At 42.9% G+C, this 26,171-nt stretch overlaps 1 protein-coding gene across 6 annotated transcripts in view; it reads right to left on the minus strand.

Moving 5' to 3' along the window:
- The window catches only part of rgs19 (regulator of G protein signaling 19), a 39,879-nt gene that overhangs the window by 5,064 nt on the left and 8,644 nt on the right, over nucleotides 1–26,171 (minus strand). For 4 of the 6 annotated variants that reach the window (XM_028993786.1, XM_028993788.1, XM_028993790.1 and 1 more), the window contains 3 exons: nucleotides 10,174–10,307; nucleotides 8,815–8,901; nucleotides 7,713–7,947 (listed from right to left, as the gene is read on the minus strand). In XM_028993786.1, coding sequence (XP_028849619.1) covers nucleotides 7,713–7,947; nucleotides 8,815–8,901; nucleotides 10,174–10,307 — 456 coding nt within the window. The remainder of the gene's footprint in view (nucleotides 1–7,712; nucleotides 7,948–8,814; nucleotides 8,902–10,173; nucleotides 10,308–26,171) is intronic. The other 2 variants (XM_028993787.1, XM_028993791.1) reach the window with 2 other exon arrangements.

The raw sequence follows: 26,171 nt of genomic DNA on the forward strand, positions 1-26,171 counted from the left end.
GTCTTGCAAAGATAGAAGGACAGCTTGGTACACTTCTGTGTGGACTACAAGCGGCTAAACGTGGTGACCAAGAAGGACTTATATCCCTTGCCTTGCATCAACAAGGCACTGGACAGCCTGTCCTGGTCTACCAGCTCTCTTGATTTGAAATGTGACTATTGGCTAGGTCCTAGGTCCTGCTGGCACAGAGGCATGACAGAAGATGGCCTTCATGGTGGGACGTGGCCTCTATGAGTTTTTGGTGAAGCCTTTTGGCCTGTGTAACAGCCCAGCCACATTTGAGAGATGGACAGAGAAGGTCCTGGAAACTGTACCACCTTCAGCCTGGATCATTTACCTGAAAAACCTCTTGTTGTACTTGGCTGACTATGAAACAGTGAGACTTGTCCAGGCTCAGCTCTCCCTAAACTCCAAGAAGTGTAAGTCCACTGAGAAACTTCCCTCCTCTGGGATATTGCAACCAACCCACCCAAATTGGAGGCAGTTAAGAGTTGGCCGGTTCCGTAAACGGTACTGCCGGTACGTAGCTTCTTGGGATAGCTTCCTGGGCCTCCAAACATAGATGCATCATCAATGGATTTGCCAGCACTCTCCCTGCATTGTATCACAATAGAAGACACAACGGCCTTTGACCAGCTAAATGACCCAGTATTAACGCCCCCCCGTTGCGGGAAAAGTGCTCATCCTCAACTCTGAGTTTTTGTTGTCACAACAGCATGAAGAGGGGGAGCAAGTAATCGCCTACTTAAGCTGTGCACTCAGCCACCCAGAGCGGAACTACTGCATGACTAGGCTAGATCTGCTGGTCTTAGTCAAGGGGGTCAAACATTTCCAACCCTACCTGCTTGAGGTTGAGTTCTGGCTGAGGACAGACCACGCTTCCCTGCCGTGGCTTTTGAACTTCTCTGGATGAGTCCCCCAGGATGTAGCGATTACAGAGTTATCTCTGTTCTAGTTTTATACATTTTATATATAGCCTGGGAAATTCCAAACAGCTGTTTTCCACTGTCTTTACTTCCAAGATTGCACACATTCACTCTGCCCTCTCTGCCCCCTAACATAAATCATTCCCACCACATGTGCCATCTCCCGACCCCTAAACTGCTTTCCTCTGGCTTCATCAGAAGAAGTTCAGAACATAACCAGGAAGATGAAACTCTCCACCTGTTCCCTAGACACTCTCCCTACCTGCCTGGTACAAACCCATTACTATCTTAAGTCCCCTGATCACTTCTTTTATAAATCACTCTCTCCAAATCCTGTCTTGAAGAAAGCCATTTTAAGACTACTTTCTTGACACAACCTTGACCCATATGTCATTTCCAATTATAGGCCCAAATATCACCTTCATATCCAAAGTGCTTGAGAATGCAGTTGCCACCAATCTTCATAAACACCTCATACTTCCAGTCTGGATTACGGTTCGGTCACAGAACAAAAACTGCACTTGTAGTCACAAACACCTCCTGATGTCATATGAGACTGGTTCCCCCTCAATCCCTTTTCTCCTGGGTCTATCATGACATTTTACTAAACCGGCTCCTCTTCACCATTGGAACTGACACTGCCCTTAGTTGGTTTTAATTATGCCTCACAAAGTGGACAGAATACATTTCCATGGGTCATTTCACCTCAAATCCACACGCAGTGTCCTGCAGTGTTGCCCAGGGGTCAGTCCTTAGCCCCATCCTTTTCATCCTCTACCTTGTTCCTCTCAGTCAAGTGAAGAGCCACAATGGATTTTCATTCCACAGACCAAATAATTACCCATGGCCTGGTAAAAGTTTATCAGCAGTCACTAATCTTGGTGTAAAAATGGACCCCAACTCACCTTTGAATCTTATAAACCACCTCTCCATGACTTCCTTCTACCATCTCTGGAACATTTCCAACCTATGCCCCAGTATCCCATTATCAGACGCCAGAAAGCTGATCCTTGCCTTTATCACCTCCAGACTGGACTACTGTAATGCACTTCTCTTCTTGATCCCAAGCAAGAGTCTGTAGAAGCTGCAATACATCCAAAACTCTGCAGTTTGGATACTGATTAGACTGTGCAAACATGAGCACAGCAATCCCATCCTCCACTCACTTCACTGGCTTCCCATCTACACCAGGACTGAATATAAGGTTTCCCTCCTCACACACCAATGCATCCATGGACATGCCCCCCTACCTCAGCTTCTCAACACACAACTTTCTCCCTCTGCTCCACACACTCAAACCTCCTCCATCTCCTTCTGTGTTGTTGCCCCACGTCTGTGGAATTCCCTCCCTGACATCCTGAGGGCTCCACAACCCTCTGTTTGGAATTTTTTTTCTTTTTAATAAAACCTTTGGTACACCCTCCTAGATGTTTATTTAAATCTCTCTGTTTTAAATGTTCTTTCTATTTTTTAAATGTTTTGCCTTATGTTCTTCTTTTTAGCCCTTTGAGATCCTGTGATGAAAAGGGCACAATACATAAAATGTATTATTTTATTATAATGAGCAATATGTAACCAATATAAAATATGCAATTTAAAATTAATCTGCAGAAAATTAATCAGACAGTAAAGTGTGACATGCAACATAATAATATTATTAGTAGTAAAAGTAGTAGGTAGTAGAATGCATTAATTAAGTCGGTGTTAAAAAACTGCTAGTAATAATTACATTATGATTACGTTAGTGTATTTGCTGCCTTACCAGCCCTACTGATGGCTCTATTCTATTTTTATGAACAGTTTGATAAAAAACAAACAGTTTATCACAAATTGATTACTGTAATGGAAATTAAGCATATCTAAGAGAGAGTGAGTAAAAGGTGGGAAAAGCGGGGGAGTGGGAAAGATAAAGGGTTCACACAGAGACAGCCATGCTCCATTACAACTGCAGCTCTTAAAACAGCAGAAGCAAGAATGGACACAGTTGTGGTGTTTAGTTTTTAAACTTCGCCTCCACTGTCCGTGAAATGAGCAGATTTTTCATTTCTGAGCCGGTTAGTCGAGCTGCTCTGAGAGCCATGTCTAGACGACTCTCCTGCACACCTCCTGCTCCCATCACAACACCTATTTATAGAGCAGGACAGCAATGGACTTATGCTTCCCCGGTTAACCTTTGTTAATAATGAGAGAGTGATAAAGTGAGGGAGAAGGTGGGTTTCCATAGCAGTTCAGCTAAAAATAGAAACCACTTAAGTAAAAAACATGCTATTACAAATATGCTATGAGATAAAAGCTGGATTTTGTCCTCTTTGTGATAGTTATTCTAGTTATTCCAATGCCTAATAAAAAAAAACAGTGAACAAAAAAAACTGATGCTGTGAGTGTTTCTGTGCCCAATTATCATAGATTTCTTCAACTAACAGTATACACACATAAAAGGAAACAAACACACACACTTTTGAATGATGCCCAATGCACTTTGTATTTCCTACTATACATTTTTAGCAAATTATTATGCTTAGATCAGTGGTTCTTAAAATGTTTACCACCAAACACATTTGTCTCTCCATGTAAAGGTGGGTGATATGACTATATGAGATTGCGTTGCGTTATATTTCTGCAAATCTTTGGAGAAAAACAACCCTACATTAGTGATACAGAAACGGTTCAGCGTTCATCCTAATGATAAGCAATCTTTACGTGTCTGATGGCAACACAACAAACTTTTTTCAACCTTATATTATATAGCCAACAAAAAAAAAAAATCAGAATATCTCAATGGGCTTTAAAAGGCTGTGGTGACCCTTTGGTTTGTTTCCTGCTAAGTCGTAAGTTCATTGCTAGGGACTAGGATTCATCTGGTGGTCACTTCACTTGAAAGTGAACTCTAGAGGTGGTCTGGGCGCCTGATTCATTGACTTGGAGAGAACAGAAGCAGCGGCAGGCGGTGGCGTTGTACAACTGGTACAGAAATATGAGGCTATAGTGGTACATTTGTGTCACACTGGCCTGGAATTCTAACTAGGATAGCCTTAATAAGACAACATCCAACTGTATGCCGAGAGTATAGAGGCTAGGAGAGTAAGCAGACCACATGCAAAGGCACAAAACAAAACCACTTCCACACAGGCTGTTACCTTTCACACTATCAAAACCGTAGAAAAGGAGGGATTTGAAAGTCTGCTGACCTTATCCACGATATAAGTTGCCCACCCAAAAATACCTCTCCAACTAGAGTACCACCAGTACCACAGTTTGAGAACCAAGGAACTTGGCAAGGGAAAAAAAAAACACTTAAGTCTGAGAAGGTGATTCCTTAAGACTATTCAAATTTGTGAGAGGAGGGACCATCTGCTACTGAACCCTGTCACATGAGAAAGACATAGCCAAGAAGGGGCTCTCGCTGGGGCTCTCTCTTACACACACACATGCAATCTCACACACACCACTGCCCAGCACATACCATGAAATCCTCATTCCTCAAGGGAAAAAGACACGGGAGAAGGGGGTGGGAGTAGATTCTCTCTAGGAACAGCCACATGTGGAGGCCAGAGTAAATTCTCTCTCTCTCTCTCTCTCTCTCTCTCTCTCCCTCTCTCATGCACATGTGCACGCACACACACACAGGTTCTTTGGTAGTTTTTTTTGGTAGTTTTCTACAAACTTAAACATTTGAATCTGATTGGACTTTGTGCGCAACTCCAGCACTGTGATGAAAAAAAAAAAAATCTCATCATCACCCAAACTAGAGGTATACAGTCCATACTGCACATAGAAACCATCTGAAAACATCATCTCCATACGACAAAAAAACACCGCTGTAGCTGCTCCTTCCACAAGTTTATTTGAGCTTTATTAGTACAGTGCTACCAGCATCTCTTAAATGTTTTATAAGTCTCTGGGAGAAACACAGTTCAGGGGGACACAAACCACCACATACACACAGCCTTAATTCTTAATGAGCACACTCTCCAGGAAACAAGAAAGCAGCAGAGGGTTGAGAGCAGGAAAGGATAAAGTGCCTGAAGGTGTCTAAGTGGATAAGTGAGAGAGGACGTACTGTGGACATTTCTACTTTGACTGCTGAGTAAAACTGCATTTGTGCCTCCGTTTGCTCAGAAGGGGCCTGCATTTTTAACGTTTAATATGATTCCAGATTTATACACACAACCTTCAAGTGAACCACAACGCCAAGAGATACACACAAATAACATACTATGTACATTAACAAAGCTCTTCTGTACAGCTCTCCCCTCTGAAGTGCTATGTGGGATGTGTATCAAACAACAGCTTCAGCACATCCACAAAAACAATCTACATTTTAATAAGAGATGGGTATGTGAAGGCATGTACCATCAATTTGGGACTATAAGCTGCTACGTTTTTTCACACACTTTAAGAACTGTGGCTTTTACAATGATGTGGCTAATGTATGGATTTTTATGGGCCAGTTAGCTTTAACCTCGTCATATCAGACCAATTAAATTACCAAACAGGCTACAATGGAACTATGATACTGTTTCGACAAACATTAATGTATGTAACATTAAGGCAGTCCCCTTTTACCTCAAACACTGGATAGGCACTCTCACTAGAGCGAAGGAATGAGAGGGAACTCCACATCTTTCCCATCCTATAAATAAGGTTATGTGTGTGCACTAATGTCTTGTAACCATGTGTATGCACATTTGGTTTGTGTGCTAAATAAATGTGCCCGCCCCCATGTGCGTTAGCCTTTTTTAACCTTCTGCTACACAATCCCGGCTCACAAAATGTCTTTTTTCGTTTAAAAATTAGCAGGTGTGGCCTATATACAGGGTGCACTCTATAGTACGGAATTTAGGGTACATAAATATGTGTCTATTTCTGTGGAAAATATTATATATATTAAGAATGATTTGTTATTATCATCAACAAAAATCTATTAACATTATATTTTTCACATGATTCACACATATTACTGTCAATGTGCAAGTTAGGGGACACACTTGCAGACATGCTGAGAGCGGGGGGGACAAGTTGTCGTACGGGGAGTGGACATTGGAAGAGCTGGGGAGGATGACCGGAGGCTTTTGGTCTATGAGAGGGAGGAAGAAGGTGAGTGGGAACGGGAGTAGGGGGGGAGCTCTGGCTCCGTGTGGAGCAGCGGGGAAGGAGGTGAGGGGATAAGGCTGGGGTGGACCAGGGCAGAGGAGAACAGGAAGACGACTGGCTTGAGGATGGTCCAGGAGCGTGGGTTGGATGGGAGGGTGTCATGGGTGGCACAGGGCGGACACCGTTGCTTGGCTATGGGGGGCAGGAAGGTGGGGTAACAAATACGGATTATCAAAAGGGGCAGGCAAACTCAAGGTCGAGGATAGGCAAAGTTTGTGGTCAAAAGGCAGGATCAATCAGGCGAATATAAAGAATGCTCGTTTAATTCAACGAAGAGCGTGCAGCGTCCCCCCTGGCCACCTGACTTTTATACTGGGCACTGCCCGCTCTCACTTCTGCTTCCGGGTTGCGGGCTCCCTGGCTGATCTGGCTCCCTCTGGTGGGCTGGAGGTGGTACGTTGGCCGTGACAGTTACACATATGTGAACTTAAGTTCAGAAAATAATAGTCCAGACCAAGATTCTGTTTATCAACCAGTTGAGCAGTGGGTAAATAATGGGTAGGATTGATGGTTGATAGTCATGTTTATTGATAATTTGTATGTTTTTTCATCCAAGTATTCACAGTGCATCACATTTTCCTGGGATAGAGGGAAAATGTTTCCCCACATTTTGTTATTTTACAGCCTTTTTATAAAATTAAATGCATTTTCCTACCTATGGCCAGTTCTGCCCATTTCTCTTTGCAGCTCCATCAGGTTGGATGGGAAGCATTGGTACACAGCCATTTTAAGAACATCTCTCCAGAGAGTCTGGAGTCTCCAAGTCTGGGCTCTAGCTGGGCCACTCAAGGACAAGGTCTCTGTACATTGCTCCTGTCATCTTTCCCTCTATCCTGACTTTTCTCCCAGTTCCTGGAGCTGAGAAACATCCCCACAACATGATAGTGCCACCACCGGGATTCACTGTAGGGATGGTATTGGCCTGGTGGTTAGCTGTGCCTAGTTTCCTCCAAACGTGATGCCTGGCTTTCACAGCAAAGAGTTCAATCTTTGTCTTATCAGACCAGAGAATTTTGTTTCTCAGTGTCAGAGTCCTTTATGTGCCTTGTTGCAAACTCCACACAGGCTGCCATGTGCCTTTAAGGAGAGGCTTCAGTCTCACCACTATCATACAGGCCACCTTGGTGCATTGCTGCAGAAATGGTTGTCCTTCTGGAAGATTCTTCTCGGTCCACAGAGGACATCTGGAGCTCTGAGTGACCTCCCTGATTAAATCCTGGTGGTTTTGAACTTCTTCCATTTATGGATGATGGAGGCCACTCATTGGGACCTTCAAAGCTTTGTGCCTCGAGACAATGTTGTCTTGGAGGGCTGCAGACATCTCTTTCATGCTTGGTTTGTTCTCTGACATGAACTGTCAACCGTGGGACTGTATATAGACAGTGTGTGCTTTTCCAAATCATGTCCAATCAATTGTTTTTACACAAGTGAACTCCAATTAAGGTGCAGAAACATCTAATAAATTTGTCAAAACCTCAAGTAAACACACACACACACACACACACACACACACACACACAAATATTGTTTGTGTGTATGTATGTATCCGGAATCAATGCGCATCACAGCTCATCACTTTTTCCACATTTCCATATCCTTATTCCAAAATGGATAAAAACACATGTGTCTCACCTCTTTGGGGGAGAGGATTGAGATGTAATCCTCGTAAATCATGCGGGCCTTCTCCTCAATGGCGCTCTTGTTGAGTTCTTTCTTGAGGTCCTCACAGGCCAGCCAGAAGAGCATGTTCTCCTCGCTATACTCAGTCCGTAAGAACTCCCTGAAGACGTTGCGGCCCGCCGGGTTCTTCATCAGTTTGTCAAAGGACTGAGCCCATAGTTTCATCTCCTCAACTGATGGTTTGGTGCTGAGGAGACAGCGGGAGAGGCAAGACAAGCAGCATGAGACTTCTGTGTTAGAGTAAAAGAACCTAAAGAAAAAAAAGTTGAAATGAAAATAAGAAAAGAAGAGAAAGAAGCACATAAAACCATGCTGATAAACGCGTGGCACAGGAAATAATGCAAATAACCTTCAGCACAAATGCACAACACATACAGACCTCACACTGACAGGCAACTTAACCACATAGCTACAAAATATACACTACCGCAGCAGCTCTGTGACCCGTGTGTTTGTGTGTGTGTGTGTGTGTGTGTGTGTGTGTGTGTGTGTGTGTGTGTGCATGTGTTTGAGCTGGTTTCGTTCAGATGTACAAATAAAAGTGAGACTGATCTCAATCTTCAAATAGAATCCGCAGATGATACAGATGTTCCATTCGCTGCAAGACTGTACACATAAAGAATGATGGGGCGGAGTCCAGTTTTTGCAAAGGCCAATATAATAGCTATTCACTTTGAGATGCACATAGACTAGGGTCATAAATGCATTCATATTGTGTGATTATAATGATTCTGAGTATTTATAGAACGATTATAAAGTATAATCGTGGTTTGTTTTATAATTATATATTGGAGATTTTACATTTGAAAACTACAGAATGATAAACATGTCCTGATACAATTCACTGCATAACGATTTGTTAACTGTAAGGAGTGGTTGGGGAGGTCTATATCAAGACTCTGACTGTCACTTACCATTCAAATTTTGACCTTAGTTAATGTATTCTCACATAGTTACAGTCATAATAATAATAATTATGAATAAAAAAATAAATATTATTTTAGGCCACCCAGTATAAACAAGCCGGTGCGTGCGTGTTTGTCTAGCATCTCACCAAGCTTCACAGTTTGATATGGTCTCCAGCTTGGTCTCCCCGGACTTTTTCCTGGTGCGGTTCTCATCTTCATTCCTAACAGTAAGACTGGAAGGTGGTAAAATGGCATTGAGAAATAACAGTAGTGCCTGTTCCTAATGGGACTGGCCATGTATCTTTCTCTCACTCACATTCTCTCTCTCTCTCTCTCTCTCTCTCACCCACACACACACACACACACACACACACACATATACAGTTCTAGAAACACAACTAAATGTCAGAATCACACAACTCATTCATAAACTGGCAAGAATGTATGTGACATGTCTCTTACTCTCTTTCTCTCCCTCTCTCCCTCTCTCTCTCTCTCTCTCACATGGTCTGACCATGCAGTGTGGGCAGATGCAACACTGACTACACAGAAGCCACGGAGGAAGTTGAGGCTGACGCTTAGAATAAATGTCAACTCCACTGTGGTCGGAACTGCATCTACTGACGCCGCAGACAGACCAATGTGGTGCTGTGTCTCCTCCTTGCGTGTCCACATGCCACCTAGTGCATCCTGTGTGAAGATAACTACAGCTTGCCGCTCAGTGTATCTGATATTAGGGGCTTCGCACAGGTCTCTGCATAAGACGTTTGATTTCCTGTGCAGTAGATGAGCTGCTGCAGCCGTACTGTTACACATGGCATGTGCTTAGTTCAACTACACCAGTGTATGTCTGTCAGTTCAGTTTAAATAAAATAAAAATCCATAACATACTTCACTCTCTGCACTTACATCTTAGTCTTAGTTACAGGGTGTAAGTAGCCTAGTGGGTAACACACTCGCCTATGAACCAGAAGACCCGGGTTCGAATCCCACTTACATTGTGTCCCTGAGCAAGACGCTTAACCCTAAAATGCTCCAGGGGGACTGTCCCTGTAACTACTGATTGTAAGCATTTATCAGACACCCTTATCCAGAGTGACTTAAAATCAGTAGTTACAGGGACAGTCCTCCCCTGGAGCAACTTAGGGTTAAGTGTCTTGCTCAGGGACACAATGGTAGTAAGTGGGATTTGAACCTGGGATTTTAACACTAAATGTAGTGCCAGCTAAATGTCATCAATTTTATTAGTTCTTCCTGTGCCACTATTTTGTGAGGATATTTGACAGACAGACAGACAGACAGACAGAGACACACACACACACAAACTTGTTTTGAAATGAGAGACTGGGATACGCCAATCACTAAAACCCAGGGAAATGGTGACCCGAGACAAACAACAGAAGACCGCAGGCAAAAATTTTGCTATGAGGAAGTGATGTGAGAGGGACATCACTTCTGTATAAAGTGTTGTAATGTGTGGGATGGAGAAGAGGATGGGGTCCTACCATGAGCAGCTACAGCAGCAGCACCAGCAGAAGCAGCAAGCATTGGGCCGCTGGCCGGAGCCCTGTGTCCGGCTTGGGGACGTCTCGCTCCGAGCCATCGGAGACTCTCGGTCTGCCGAGACAGGGCCTGTGTACTAACACACAAACACACCATGTTAAAACACACATGCCTCCATCTACAGTCGGTTCCTGATATGAGGACCTCCAGTTTCTCCTTTATGTAATAAGGGCCAGAAAATAAGACAAACCACCATCTTTCAAAATTAATCAAAACACAATCATCTACCAGCATTTGTCATGAAAACACTTCTTCAAATGTATTCTGAAGTGAAAAAGTCTTATATCTTGTTATAAAAACACAAGAAAACTCTCTGGATTGTGGATGTGTTTAAACATCAAATTTCGCACTTATTTCCTGTTATCTGCTGATACATTTGACCGTTTTTTTGTTTTGTTTATGAAGATCAAAAGTAAAACCGCTGGAGAAACCGACGTAGAAAAAAAGAACACATTTACACCATACATGAAATAATCATCATATAAATCAGCAATGGTATTTCCGTTAGTCACACAACACAGACACACTTAGATGAGACAAGAATATGACACCAACTTGCTGTAGACACATTTCTGTTGAACTCCACGCCCTGTGCTGTGATGTGGACTAGACGCCAAGGTCACTTCATAACAAAAAAAACGCCATAATCTGAAGTCTCGCTGGCCCAAGAATACAGGCTGAGTGTCTGCGAGTCTGTGTGTGAAAGACAAAGACAGTGGAAGAAAGAATGCAGCCCTTTTCTGAAACCAACGGATGAGATGAAAGAGAACCAGTGAGCCCGCCCCCCACAAACTCCTCAACCGCCACTCAACACAGAGACACAGGAGGACGGGCCTACAGTCTGAATGAGGGGGAGCGCTGAGACGTGGGTCACACTGGACATGTGAGGGGAAAGGAGCTTTAAAAAGTACCTACAGAGTTGAAAAGAAAAAAAAAACAAAGGACAGGAAAAAGAAAGCAAAGCAAACATCCCCATCCGGAAAAATGTGTGTGTGAATATGACGCACACTGCCGTTACTGACTCCATAGCACACTCCATTTCTGCACAATGCAAAAAAAAAGCAGAAGCTGATCTGACATATGGGCGTGCCGCCCAGCGCCCTTATTTGGGGCTGGATAAGCGCTTGTCAGAGGCGGCATCGCTGTGCGCGATGCCTCAAATTTAAGAGGTTATTTTTAATTTGCTAAAAAGCCCATGCCGTAATTCTCTTCCAATTACAACAGGCCCTGCTGTCTGTGGCAGAGAAGCCTGTGTGCTCTGCACAAGCAAAACAACACAGACCCACACACGCACACACACACAACATTACTGAGTGAGAGCATTAAAACAAAAGGCTTTTGTTGCTTAATGACCTGAATGGACAGGAGAACTCTATTCAGATGCATGGGATTCTCAGAGAGTATACACACACACACACACACACACACACACACACACACACACACACACACTGAATGGTTTTTAAAAATATTAGTTGGAAACCTGTATAACATATCTATTACAAATGTGCAAATATTTCTTGATGAGCAGACTTTCCTTAGCCTTAAACAAAACCAAAAATGATAAGCTCCTTTATAATGTTTTGGATATATTTAAAATTTAATCTACCTAAAAAAATCCCTCCACTTTCTCAAAACTGTCAGTCTTTAACAGCCCTTACCACAGCAATAGAAGCAAATACAATTATTTATATAGTTAATAGACCCCCCGAAAGATAACAATATCACTGCCATGAAGAGGAACACGGTCTGTAGTCGCGACTCCCCTCTGCCTAAAATTCATTCAGCAGCTCCCATTGTCCCCACAGCAAAAAACTGATCTGGTGTATCAAGGACTATGAAGGGTACTTTCACAGAGCTATTGACGGTTTACCGCTCACTTATGTCACATACTCTATATTTAATTTAACTCTATATATACTTTTTACAGATACATCAACATGTAGAATAACCATATACTAGGCAAAACACTATCTGGGCAATTCTACTGAAAGTGGGCTTTTATGTCACATCAATAAGACCAGTGCATTTGTATGATGCAAGTGATTATACACAATTTTAGGATTTTCTGTATTCAGCTGTAGAGTTTACATAAAAAAAAAAACACACTTTAAAAATTTAAATTACACTTTACACATATTTTATCATGCAGTCCCACCAGGATTCCAAGATTTTTTAAATATTATTTTTTTTTACCCGAAGGGCACCAAACAGGCTAGGACCAGCCCTGGTCATTTCCATGCGTGCTGCCAGTTGCCAATCACAGCGCGGAACCAAACAGGCAGGTGGTACGGATTGGGCACTGACACGCATACTGCACTTCAAAATCCCGGAGGATTTTATAGTAATTTTACGAGTAATTAAGGCCTTATTTTATGGAAACACGAATTTAGGACTTTTTAAGCATCCGTGGAAGTAGGTGCAAAACCAAGTAGGTTTTGCACAGGTGATGTGCAAAGAGCGGATAGGCCGATATAATCAAAATCTCTCCCTTTGTCCAAGTTTAGATGGCGTAACATTTATACAATGCAGCCCTAGTATACCCCTTATTATAAATTTGGGACAACACTGAAGATATGACACTTTGCTACAATGTAAAGAAGTCAGTGTACAAAATAACGAAGCACACAGCCATTAATGTCAAATCTTCTTGCAACAAAGGTGTGTGCAAGTAAAAATGTTTCCTCTCCCTGGTAACATGTGACTGGTTAGGTGAGAATGGGGAGCAACGTGGTGTTGTTGCTCTTTTTGTACTTCAACATGGCACCTTATGCCTCTGTGAAGACCTGAAAAAAATTCTTGCTCCGTATAAAGATGGTCAAGGTGATAGAATGATGGTCACACCCTGAAACTGAACTGCAGCACAGTGGCCAGCAGTTTAACAGTGGTTTAAGAGGACAGGTTAAACCCCTTTATGTGGTGATCATTTAGTTTCAAAATTCACAAACAATGTAACAAATGTAAGATTCTGTCAGGATTGCCTGCAGCTGGGCTCCACACCTGACTCCAATCCTGACGCCCCATAAATGCCGGATGTTTCCGCCCCTTCTAGATCTCCGGCATTTTCATGAACTTGACATTGTAACCGTGTAGGGGTTCGTAATTTCAGTTCTGGCAATCGCCACACGCCTACAGGTTTGTTTACATTAGTTTGTGTTCTTTGTTTAAGTTAAATCGTTTTCGGCCACCGCGCCCGTCTTTATTTGTGTTTATTGTTTATTCAATAATAATAAAACCCTTCCCAGCATGTCAGACCTCTGCGCATCCTTCCCCCGTAAGCCCGTAGTCGTGACAGAATTGCCAGAACTGAAATTATGAACACCTACACGGTTACAATGTCAAGTTCACGAAAATGCCGGAGATCTAGAAGGGGCGGAAACATCCGCCATTTATGGGGCGTCAGGATTGGAGTCAGGTGTGGAGCCCAGCTGCAGGCAATCCTGACAGATTCACAAATATAATTCATGACACAAATATAATTCACAAATGCATTTCTCAACTCACAAATGCCAGCGCAGTTACATTTATTCACAAACCAATAAACCTGCATTTACAAACCAGCTTATACATTTGTGAATACCCTTACATTTATTTGAGGAATTTTGAGATTTCCATGATGCCGCTCAATGCACAACGCACAATGTTTTTTTTTCTTCAAAAAGTAGCCAATCATATGTCTCAAAAGTTTACAGCCAATCACGACAACACTGCAGAACTTTCACACATTGTCATGGTCTCTTGGAAGAGATATCGAAAAAAGGGAAGTCACAAATATAATGTAAATCCTCCAGTGTTTTGTTGTGGTAGTAACTGAATTTCTGTTGAATTTAAAAGAAAGTTTCCCCCCTCGCTCATGTCAAGGGGTGTCCATCGGTCACATGTCAACAAGGACAGCCTGGTGCCTCGACATACCCGGGATACAAGAATACCATCTGTAATTCTCTGAACAGGTTAACAGCAAAACCCTTACAACCCAATGAAAAGGGAAATTCAATTGTAGCTGTTCATTATGTGTGTCCATCACCTGTCCCAAAATAAAGCCACAAGAAAGCAAACAGTTTCCTGAAGACAAGCAGACCAAGGGCATGTTTTGCTGGAGCCATGTCCTGTGGTCTGATGAGACCAAATAACCAACTCATTTGGTTCATATGCGTGCTGTGTCAAGTTTGTGCTGTGAGCAGAGCGTGATCCCCTCCCTTCAGAAACTGGGCTGCAGGGCAGTATTGTAACATGATAACGACTCCAAACACACCTCCTTGCTGAAGAAACTGGGGGTCAAGGTGCTGTACTGGCCAAGCGCATCACCTGAACTAAACCCCATTGAGCATCTGTGGGACAACCTCAAATGAAAGGTGAGGGAGCAAAATGTCTTGAACATCCACCCACTCCCAAGAGATTGTCCGAGAGATTTAAGGCACTGCTGGAAAACATAGACAATATGGACATTTTCACATAGGGGTGTACTCACTTTTGCGGCCAGCAGTTCACACATTAATGGCTGTGTGTTTAGTTATTTTGAGGTTGCCGGTTTGAATCCCAAATCGTCAAGGCGCCCACTGAGGTGCTCACTAAAGGGGGCTGGATTAAATGCAGACTTTTGCTTTCATATCTTCGTTTTTGTCCCAAAGAGAAATATAATAAAATATTTATAAAAATGTGAGTGGTGGTAGTCACTTTTGTGCATATATGGCATTCAGCAGATGCCCTCATCCAGAGAGACTGTTATTACAAGGACAGTCCCCCAGGAGCAACTCAGGGTTCAGTGTGTTGCTTAGGGACACAATGGTAGAAAGTGGGGTTTTAACCTGTGGTCTAATAATAATTTAGAATAATTTAACTTAAAGTTCTGATATTTAATCATCATGTTTGGTTTGTAACATTCTCTGACATCCCCATATACAATGTGTATTACAAGCTAAGAAAATGGAGAGAAATGAACAACGAATGGAGGATACGGGACCTTGCACTGTATTGACAGGAGGGGGTTAAATCGCCCAGAATGAGAAAAACAACATTCAAGTTAATCTTCTGCGTGACAGAAATGATGAAATTCAAACAAAAGGCCTGGGTGGATAGTTAGTTCCTCCTCTTCAAGATACAAATACCTAGCAAGCAGTATCTTGTCTCTAAATTTCTCTATTTCAGGAAATCCTGAAGACAAGCTTGACTTAGCATTAGCAACCACTCTCCATGTGCTACGTATCACGTAGTGCCACAAAAATAGGGTCCTCGGTCCTTCTTCCTTCCCACTCCTTGAGGCAGCAATGAGTGGCCAACTGCATTCACTAAACATCCTCTTCTCTTGCTCCTACCCCCCCCAACACACACACACACACACACACACACACACTCTGTCTCTCACACCTTCTCCCCTCCCCTACATTCTTACCCACAGCTGTCAAAAGGGGCAGCAGGGACTTAATAAGGGGTGCCATTTTAATCTCCTGAATTTTCAAAGTAAATCTGGCAATTGCCGACCTTTCCCTGACTTCTGACTCCAGACCCCCCCCCCATGCCCCAGGGCCCGGAGGGAGCAGCAGCCGCTATTTTTAGGCTTCCACAAACCGGCAACTATCTAGTCCAGCCTAACGCCTCTTCCTTTCTTTGTTTTCCATCTTTGTGGAGTCTATTTTCTGCTACAGGGTGAGTAGGTTTGTGTGGGGAGCCGAAGGGCCGGCAACACGGCCAAAACACTCTGTCAAAGCAAACACAAGCAAATCCTCCCCTTGTGCCATCCCCCAGCCACTGTCATGTCACGCCGTGGGACACCGATGTCCCCCGCAGCTGCCCCCCACAGCATGTCAGCCTCCAAAGTTTGCTTTTTTATCATCTTGTGGGGATCAACTTGGCTATGGCTGTGGCCGTTTTGCCTTTGTCGCTAAACTCTCTACATTGTGGACTCATTCTTTGAATAGCCAAGTTCTTCCTCAAAAGCCCAAATATTTATGAACACATAGTGCCTGATTTACTGAATGAATATGTCAGTGCAAAATTAATTTCACAATAATAAATGAATAAATCCTGGGTACGGTCACCCATGTCAACATCAGTGTTCCGGGCTAGACTCCTGCCTGTGCCATGGCATAACACAGCAGGGCATGTGATGACCTTACATAAGACAAGCCCCTCCCTTGACACTTGAGAGAAAAAGAAATCAAGTTTCGGCGGAGCACAGAACTCTTCCAACAGTTCCGTTGGAGAGGAACAAGAGCTGAGGTGTGGTACTGTGTGCTTCGGTTCCAGGGTTTTGGGAAAATCTGTACACATTTGGTTGGTGGCTTCAGCATTAACATGTATCGGCATGTCTAAGTATGTAAATGGCCACACGCCCCAATCCACGCACACACTCTAGGGTTTATCACCCGGCCGCAGTGGATCTAATGGTGTAGAGGTGATCTGAGCTAATCTCATTACTTAGATCCTCAATCCTGTTACTGAGCCATTTAGTCAAGTCATGGCAACCTCTGGCCGGGCCTAGCCTGGCTGCAGCGATCAGCAACACCGGTATCTGGCCAGCCAGCAGGGGAAGACTGGAGCCAACTTTCACCACCCAAAGCTCCTCAGAGCCGTGAGGGAGTTCAGGGCTGGGCCCCAGGAGACAACAGGCCGTGGCTTGTTCCTGCAGGAATTTCAAAGCTATCCCAGTCCTGCTGCCACAGGGCTTTTAAGCAATTAAGAGTTCATTTGAGTATTAATCTGTGTGATTACTCTTACGCAATCAGGATCAGAAATCTGAAGCTCATGATGAATGCAGGCAGCAGGATTTGACTCCGGCCCACATGGACATGGGTCTGGGATTCGAACTCACATCCTTGGAGGCCATGACATGTGTGTTCTGTGGCCCTTTGTTATAAACAATTATTACAAAATCAATTTAATAATCATTTTTATACAATTAATATTAGGACTGTAACGGATTTTGCAATTCAAATGTCCACAATGTTTCTGTCATTGGGGTGGTGCATTTCTGGAACAAACCAATTTTTTTTTTCCACAGTTAACATACATGTACATAATACATGTAAATAATTACATCTCTATTCACATGAATAAATTACTTATTAATTCTTAATATGTATAATAATAACATTAATCACATCCATTTTATTCAGAAAGTGATTTTAAATTTTGCATCCACTAATTTGCCAAAAAGAATTCTTCAAACAAAACATTGTTATTCTATCTGCACGTTTGTCTTAGTCGTGACTAGGGCTGCACGATTTGGGGAAAAAGACATATTGCGATTATTGAGATCAATATTGCGATATGCGATTGCGATATGATAAACATACAAACTACTTATAACCTGAAATGCCCAGTGCTTTCAAAATACAATATTCTACAAAATTAAATAAATCACAAAAAACTCTTTTACATTACTGTCAAACGACAAACCCTGGTAAGGTAATCCCATATTATAGTTCTTACGTTTAACCAAAACGTTGTTTGGAGGCTGACTTGAACTCAGGGATGCATAGCTTTGCTAGCTTAGCTAAGGTTAAGATTTGTAAACTGAGGTGAATTTCTTTAGGAAACCTTCAAAGTTTGAGAAAAGTTAACTAAACAGCTAAGAACAATCTAAATAGTTAATGCCTACGTTTAGCCAAAACGTTGTTTGGAGGCTGACTTAAACACAGGAATGCATAGCTTCGCTAGCTTAGCCTATCTTAGCTAAGGTTAAGACTTATAAAACGGGGATTTTGTAATGGCCAAATATATTAAAAACAATTGTCCAGCCTTACCTATGAAATGTAATCCCTGGTTTGGAGCATACAGCGGTTTGTACAGCCCCAAGCAGCACAAGAGTGAGGCATTTTTATGCACTTCTTTCCATAGACATGTATATGCTTCACGCCACAGCAGAGCCTCTCGCAATATGGCGGCGACGTTGACGTACGATGTAGCGCGTCATGCGGCGTCTAACCATATGTCTCCGAATCGAAAGTCATGTGACCAAATACGTCACATCCGACTGAAGTGAGACTCGCAAACTTTGAGAGAATGAGAGAATGGATCGGATATGTTGCCGATCCAATCCATGTACTAATCATTTAAATCACAGCTTTTTGCGTTCATTTAATCGCACAGACTGACATCGCGATTACGATTAGATTAATCGTGCAGCACTAGGCGTGACCGTGGTCCAGAGATGACAACAGTGGACAATTTGATGTCAGCTGACATCCCAGTGTATTAGAGGTCAAAGTCAAAAAGACAAACATAACCATCTTAGCTATACACAGCCCAGTACACAGAAAGACAAAATGACTGTATTTCCAGTGGCATATTTAGGTTCGGGTGACTATTTTACTTATTTAACCGAGCCATTAATTAGTAGTCCTGTTGCACCCATAATGCTGAACAATTACACCCCTAATTAATATTCATGGGATTTCATTACCAAGAAGCACACTTGTAATTAAGCTGCCATTTCTTGGTGAAGCCATTGCTCCAGCCTCCTTCAAACTCAAGCAACGTCCCGGGCCAATCACAATCCCTGGAGAGAAGCGCCAACATTCACATCCCTTTTCATTCTGTTGCTGGGGCAGCTGGAGTATCTGGGACTTCCCACAACCTGTTTCAAATCTGGTTAAGTTATTAGCTGCACATCTGTCCCTTTCCTGGCCTAGCCTGCAGTGGCCTGCACGGGATTGCCAGGCCCAAAGCTCCAGGCATGAGGGGCTGTAGTGAGGACGCTCAGACCCCACGGCCCTACTCTGTACCAGCAGCTTAATACGTGCCTCTTTTAATGAACGATTAAAATAAACAAACACAGACCCCAAATGTCAGCAAATATGAGAGGCCTTCAGAATTTTCCCACCACAACTACAAAATCTCACCTCAGAGCGCACCGTAAGCCTGGCAGCGACCTGCGGTTTGGGAAACAAAGTCTTAAAAAAGGTTGTGTTCTCGACACAGGACACCGACAAGTGGGAACAAGTCGGCAAAATACACGGTGGCATCTCTGCCCCCCTCCCCATACACATGCACAACAAAATATTCCAGTCTGTTATTCCAATAACACACAAAAAAACATAATTTTCCATTTTTAACACACACACACATACAATATGCCCTTGCTAAGATCTCATCAATCCTTCAGAAATGTCGGAAACGCAAACATACGTCCTCATTTTCACACACACCTCCCCTCTCTTGTGTGTCTTATACACACACACCCAGGGATTGAGGGTTTTTAATAGAATGCATTGTAGAGCAACTATTTGGTCCAAATATGTGGTTGTCTCTTGCCCTTTTAAGGGAAATGGCTTTGCCCACGATCGCTGCATCTCCTACACGCTCTCGGCCGGACCGCCAGACCCCCGCACTCACCCTGTGCATGCCGGAGGACTGGGAAACCTTCATCTCTGGTGCTGCTCCCCTCATGTGTCTCTCCTTCTCCATGAACCGGAAAAGTTTTAGCACTAACTCTGGGACATGTCACAGCACCATGGCTGAGTCCTCGTTGGGACGTGAACTGTGTTGTGGGTGTCCGTCTTTTTTTACCTGCCTCCTTTAACGCAGAAGGGGGAGAACAGATGAGGTGGAAGAGAGAAAGAGAGCGAGAGAGAAGAAAAGAGCGGCCGGGCTAAAGAGGAAATGTGGAAACTGCAGCAATGTTGTAAGCAGCGTGGGCTGTGTGTTAAAACCGGATGAGTCAGCTGCCCAGTCTTCCTCTCACTCGCTGCTGATCAGAAGGTACCTTTGGCAAGCCACCATTGATGTGGAGCAGCTTAGCGGATGAAGAAAAGCGCCTCCTCTTACAGAAAATGGGTGCGCGATTCTCAGCCCCACTCAGAGCAAAGGGTACATGGTACGGTTTCCAAGTGGCAATTTTCTAGGGGGAAGAAAATGTATTTCAATTGATTATTTGTCCTGCTGAAATGTCCAGATTTTACAGAAATGTGTAACTGGCACAATATTTGGCATGTTCCACTGGACTGCAAGAAGCCCGAGGTCCTCAAAAATCAAAACAAACAAGGGCAAAAGTCAGTTTCATTTCCAAATATGTCCTCTGCATGGCAATTTGAGTGACAAACTTAATCTTCTTGTTCCCATGCAGACCCTGTCCATCACCAAGGGTGTGCCTATTCTGATGGATATCGTTTTTCATGTGGAAGATATGGGAGCAGGGTGCACCATGGGAACAAGACAATCGGGCAGAGATCTAGTGACGCTCAAGCCATGTCTGTGTGGAAAACCTAGATGAACCACCCACCTAAAGACTGATCTCCAACATTGCTTTATAGTAAAGGTATTCCCTGATGGTAGTGCTATATTTCAGCGGGATAATATGCCCTGCCGGCTTGAAGTCAGACCCAAGATGGACCTCAAATCTAATAAGATATAAAGATAAAAGCCTACTGATAACATTTTCACATGAGAGAGCACATCTTTTTGCCTTTCTCGGGTCAGAGCTGTGTTGGCAGCAGGCCTGGGTCGTGGCTGATGGCACATGAACTACTGCCACAGTATATATCTGGAGTGTGGGAGACACAAACACACTTTGGAAACAAAGTGTCTAAAGAGTCCTGCTATTAGGAAACACTTCTGACTGCCGTACTGAATCGAAAGCTTTAAAATTCCCCGAACAGTCACTGGTAGGAGAAGAGCAATCGGACAAAATGTTCTCCTCACAACCCTGTTGTGATCTAGCTGACATTCCTCATGATCGTGATATCACAGACAGGCAAGTTTCTCAAGAAATTCGTCAATAGCAATTTTATTTACTACATAACTAGACGTTTTCTTTCACAGCCTTCAGTTTTATTCTACAATACTAGATGTTTCCAAACTTTTGACTACATATATCCATATATTGATTTTATTAGGGCGATTATAGGTTCTAAGGTTCTAAGAAAGTAGCCCCTGAAGATGTGTCTTCATACTCATCCTTCATAAGTTGCTGTGGTGAGGCAGTGGAGGCCTGGCCCAGCAGTCACTGCCAACCATTCTGGTGGAATACGGAGGGGAAGACCTTAAGGGTCATGACCTCTGACAGAGGGCTCAATCATTTGAGTTCACTGCGACACTTTCACCTACAGCTGTCAGGGGTTTTCTAGCAGTCCTGTTTGTCTTATGTACCCTTCTCATGCAGCTGAGAAGACTATTAATAATCAGGCCATTTGATCAGCCACCACCATCACATCTTAAGCAAGGAAATGGCAATTTCATATGCTTAGGAGGACTATAGAGCCCTACGATTTCCGTGATATGGAAAACGAGAATCATGGAATCCAACAAATAGCATAAAATTCGCATTTCTGGCCGCTGCAGCCCACTAACCGTGTTTCTGGTTGAGGCGGGACATTGGCACACACCAACGCATCCTTAGCGGTCAGCTATGGCGAAAAGGGTTGTCAGTGTCAAATCCGTACTACTTGCTTGTTCATTTCCATGCAAACTCATCAGCTGATTCAAAGCGTGATTTTATTAAGCAGTAAAAAGCAGCAGCCCAAGCAGTTTGTTGAACAGTGATTAAATGCAATTTGTCATATTGCATTTGTTCTTTTATCCCCATCCACTCCATAAATCGCACAGTTTTTAAGTGAATAAACACGTTTATAATGGAAAACGTGGAATTCAGAACATCTAAAATGGGAAAAATTTAGGAAATTTTAGGAATTTAGGAAAAATAAAATGTTTGTCATAGGGCCCTAAATGCACTGATGGATCTCAGTTCTCATCTCACCAAACACAAACACACGCACACCTCTAAAAAGATTTCAGTAATAACATCGTACCTGAAACAAAGCTACTCACAGGCCTCCTCAAACTTTCTCTTCACTGGTTGATGGAAAGAATTAAATAAAATAATAATAATAATAAAAAACAGCTACTCATCCATCCTCCTCTTCAGTGTTCAACAGGGAAGCACTCAGAACAAAGTTATACCACACTGACTGCCAGCTACAATCTAACACACACACACACACACACACACACACACGTTCGCATGCAGGGCCCGAACATGACGTAACATCAGGGGTCTGGGCAAGTCACCCTGCCGGCTGAGGGCATGTCCTACGTAAATAAATGCAGTAATTGAGTATTATTGCGTTTTCTCTCAGGGGTCGGATCGCGGCTCCGCCCCCGCGGGTCTTTCCCAGACACGCCCTGCTGCCAGTGAGAGATGTTCCGGTGGGAACCTTCAAACAGAAAAAATAGCCAAGTTCAGGTCCTGACTTTCAGGCATGTGCATGGGAGAGAACTGCAAGCGAGTGTTTACATTTACACACTCGGTTACCTCACGTGCTTACGCAGAACAGCTTCCTTTCATCAGGTTTTAGAACAACGGTGGAGTCAGAATATATAAAAGAAGGGTTCAACAATATGTCTTGAGTTATTTGAACAGTGCCACAGCAGAATGTGATTTGGAGAGAAAGCACATGCCAGTTTAGTCTCACTCAGTCAATTTTTTGAAAACATGACGTTCCAGATGACGTAGTAATCAGTTTCCATCTGCAGTACTCAGGGTTAATATCCTTGCCTGACCCTACCCGGCCTCCGGGCGGCGAAACCTACAGAAGGGCTCTTCAGCACCCAGGTGAGTTCTTGCTCAGTTCAAAAATTTGTCAGAGACACTGGACAGGGGGAAACTGCAGACGTCTGTCAGCACTCCCGTTGACAACGGACCATTAAATCAGGGAGCCAAAAACCAAGGAACTAAAATTTCGATTTAAAATGAACAGTGTTCCAGCTAACACCTGCTGAATTACTAAAAGTAAAAGAGTAAAAGTGTGTGTGCATGAGTTTAAAACATGAGACGTACAAATAACATTTTACAGAACTAAAACAGAAATCATGGACAATACAGCCATAATAAAGGCATGAAAATCATGATCACGGTTTAGCAATTAGCCAGTATAATTTGAAGTATAAACATATACTCTTTCAGAAGTGGAATAGTTGGATTTAAAAACATTGCTGGATCGTAAATTTAAAAGCAAAACTTGGTATTAATTGAACAGCATTGTATTTCATTTAAAATTGGCACAGTGACCCAGCATGGCCTTTTCATCTTTATCACTCCACATTTACACCCACAACCTGTAGTGCTGGTGCTACCTAATTAACTGAAATAAAAAAAAAAAAAAGTGAAACAAAAGTGCTCAGAAAGTACTCCACCCTTCATCCTGACTAAAAAGAAATTCACTGAAACAGTTTGGAAAGACTGAAATGAAGAAAGCTTGTGGTGTAAGAGAGAGAGAGAACATTGTCTAAGAGAGGAAGAGACGCTGTAAGAGTGTAAAGAACAGAAGGCAGAGGAAAAGGTAGAGGGAGCGAAGGGGGGTAAACAGCAGAGTGGAGTAGAGCAATTAAAGGCAGCAAACAAGTGTGGCGTCAAAAAATAAATAAATAAATAAAATAACTCAATAGTAATGGCACAATAATAGCACTGACGTGAAAATTTTGTAGGTGAAACCCTGGTGGCCTGTATGCTGAAGGCTCTCAATCCAACGCACTGTGTGTGTGAGTGTGTGTGTGTGTGTGTGCCTGATCGATGGCCACAGGGAGGCCTTCAACGAAACAACCCCCGCCAAAATTCTTGTTTTGAGTTATGGCTCATGGTACAGTCTCGACTTTAACGTAGGTAAAAGTTGTGGATGATAGTCCCTGGTGCTTGGTCATTCTCCCACTATACAGTGCCTATAAAAAGTATTCACCCCCTTGGCTTTTGACCGATTTTGCTACATTCCAACCTGTAATTGAATCTTGTTTTATTTGATTGATCTTCAAAAAATAGCCTACGTTGGTGTGGTGAAATGAGAAAAATAACAAACTGAAAATGGTCATGTGCATATGTATTCACCCCCTGTGCTATGAAGCCCCTAAAAGGTTCTGTGCCTGCCAATTTTCTTCAAAAGTAACATAATTAGTGAAATGCAGTCCACCTGTGTGCAATCTTGGTGTCATGTGATCTGTCAGGATAAACAAAGCTTTTCTAGAAGGCCCCAGAGGCTGCAGCACACCACGAAGACACCAAGGAGCGCTCTAAACAAGTCAGACTCAAATTGTGGACCATTAAAACATCACGTTAATGCAGCTGCATTCTGTTTACTTCCTGTGCAAACGTCTTCACAGCCAGAGCCAGACCCTACATAAAAGACGGAGACGGGCCGATATACATGACCATATACATGACGATATACATGCAAAGCAAAGCGCTTGCTGCGTGAATCATGTGACACATGGTTCTCAGCGTTTTTGAACACATCATCTGAATAAGCACATCAGGGTTTTTGTGACGTCAAAAAATTGAAGAATGCAATCATAAAAGTTTAGGTTTTAACACCCACCCTTACCACACACTACTTACTGGACCGTCCTTAACAAATCCACAATAAACAGCCATGGTACTGTGTTACCTTATATTACTTTAATTATACTACATTATCGCTACTGATCATAACTGAACCAGCAATTGATTGCCATGGCCAGATTGGTTTCGATGTTGATTTTTGGAAATATCTTGTTTTATGGAGAAGCTGCCAATACCCAGCAGCAAATATCTCAGTGTGAACATCACACATAGATTTGAATATCATTCTAAACCTACGTATACAAGGACATTTATCATCATAGTGATCAGTCATAGATTTTATATACATTGTTAAAGCATAATCAGCAGATATGAGGGCTATACCACCTGTCGTGTTTTACACAGATTCATTTATGAGAGTAGCTATAAGGGTAAAGGTCACAATTACGGAAATCATGGATTAATCAGACAAAAAGAAATGAACATAATGGATTTACATTCAACAAACAGGTCTACAAAGAGATATGGCTCAAAAAACATGCTACAAAGTGTCTCAACAGCCACTGAGAAACAAAACATGAACCAAGACAGGAAGCACATAATGTTAAAGAGAAGAAATCCATATGGGGAACCTCCCGTGACAATCACCTTCCCCTCCGAGATGCCAAGTCATTTCCTGAGCAGATTGTTGCTCAAAGGGCAGACATAATGCAGCTTTACTAAGTATCGGTGTTCTAGTGTTCTTGAAAAAAATTCCCCTGCTTTTAGAACATATGCTTGGTAAAGCAAATAAAAAAAAATAGTCATAAACAATTATTACAAAAATAATAAGTATTATTATATCAGCATAAATATGTCCAAAGTTCAATAAACAGACAGTCCATGCTCTAAGCTGCGATGGTCAGGTGATGAGGTGATGAGGGCCTACAACTTTTTATAATGCCTCCTTCTGGTCTCCAAAAGTTATTTTCACTCAGTCACAAACAGGATCTTACACAGCAGTCTATCACACACACACCCTAAACCACACCAACTGCTCTGCAACCAAGCAAAACAGGGGGAAAAAATTCCCTCCCCTCAAACAGATACCCCTCACTGCGGCCCAGTCCAACATGGCCGACCGTGACGCTGCCCCAGTCAGGAGGACTCTTCCCAGAGAGCTGATAAAGGAACGGAGTGAGTGAAGTAAGAGAGGCAGCAGGGAGACTCCACGATGTCAGAGTGTATATGTAATCCTGTGGCTGCAGTGGATGGAGCTGGCGAGGCGCGTGTGTCTGGCCAGGAAGACGCTAATGCAGAATGACACTCGCCTGCCAGGGAATTCCAGAGCAGGCGCTGAGCCACCATCCCCATGCCTGTCTGAAACTCCCCCCTTCTTTTAACTTCCTCCAGATGCCATGACTGAGTGACCATGCATCATGTGACTATTCTAGGACCCCTTCATGTAATCACACACACACAGTATTTCAATGTCTATTTTACACTGCAAGCATTGATAAATTTTGTATTTTTCTTTTATTAAAGCTGCTTCACTAGCCGACATCATACACACTGAACTTTATCCTGATTTCCTTATATCTTGCTTTCTTTCAACGTGATTAAGGTTGAACACAGCAGACAGTCACAGTCAAAAAGAGCAAGAAAAGGAAGTGGGACGGAGAATGTTGAGAGAAAAAA

The sequence above is a fragment of the Denticeps clupeoides genome, chromosome 10, assembly GCF_900700375.1.
Source record: "Denticeps clupeoides chromosome 10, fDenClu1.1, whole genome shotgun sequence".
Lineage (NCBI taxonomy): Eukaryota > Metazoa > Chordata > Actinopteri > Clupeiformes > Denticipitidae > Denticeps > Denticeps clupeoides.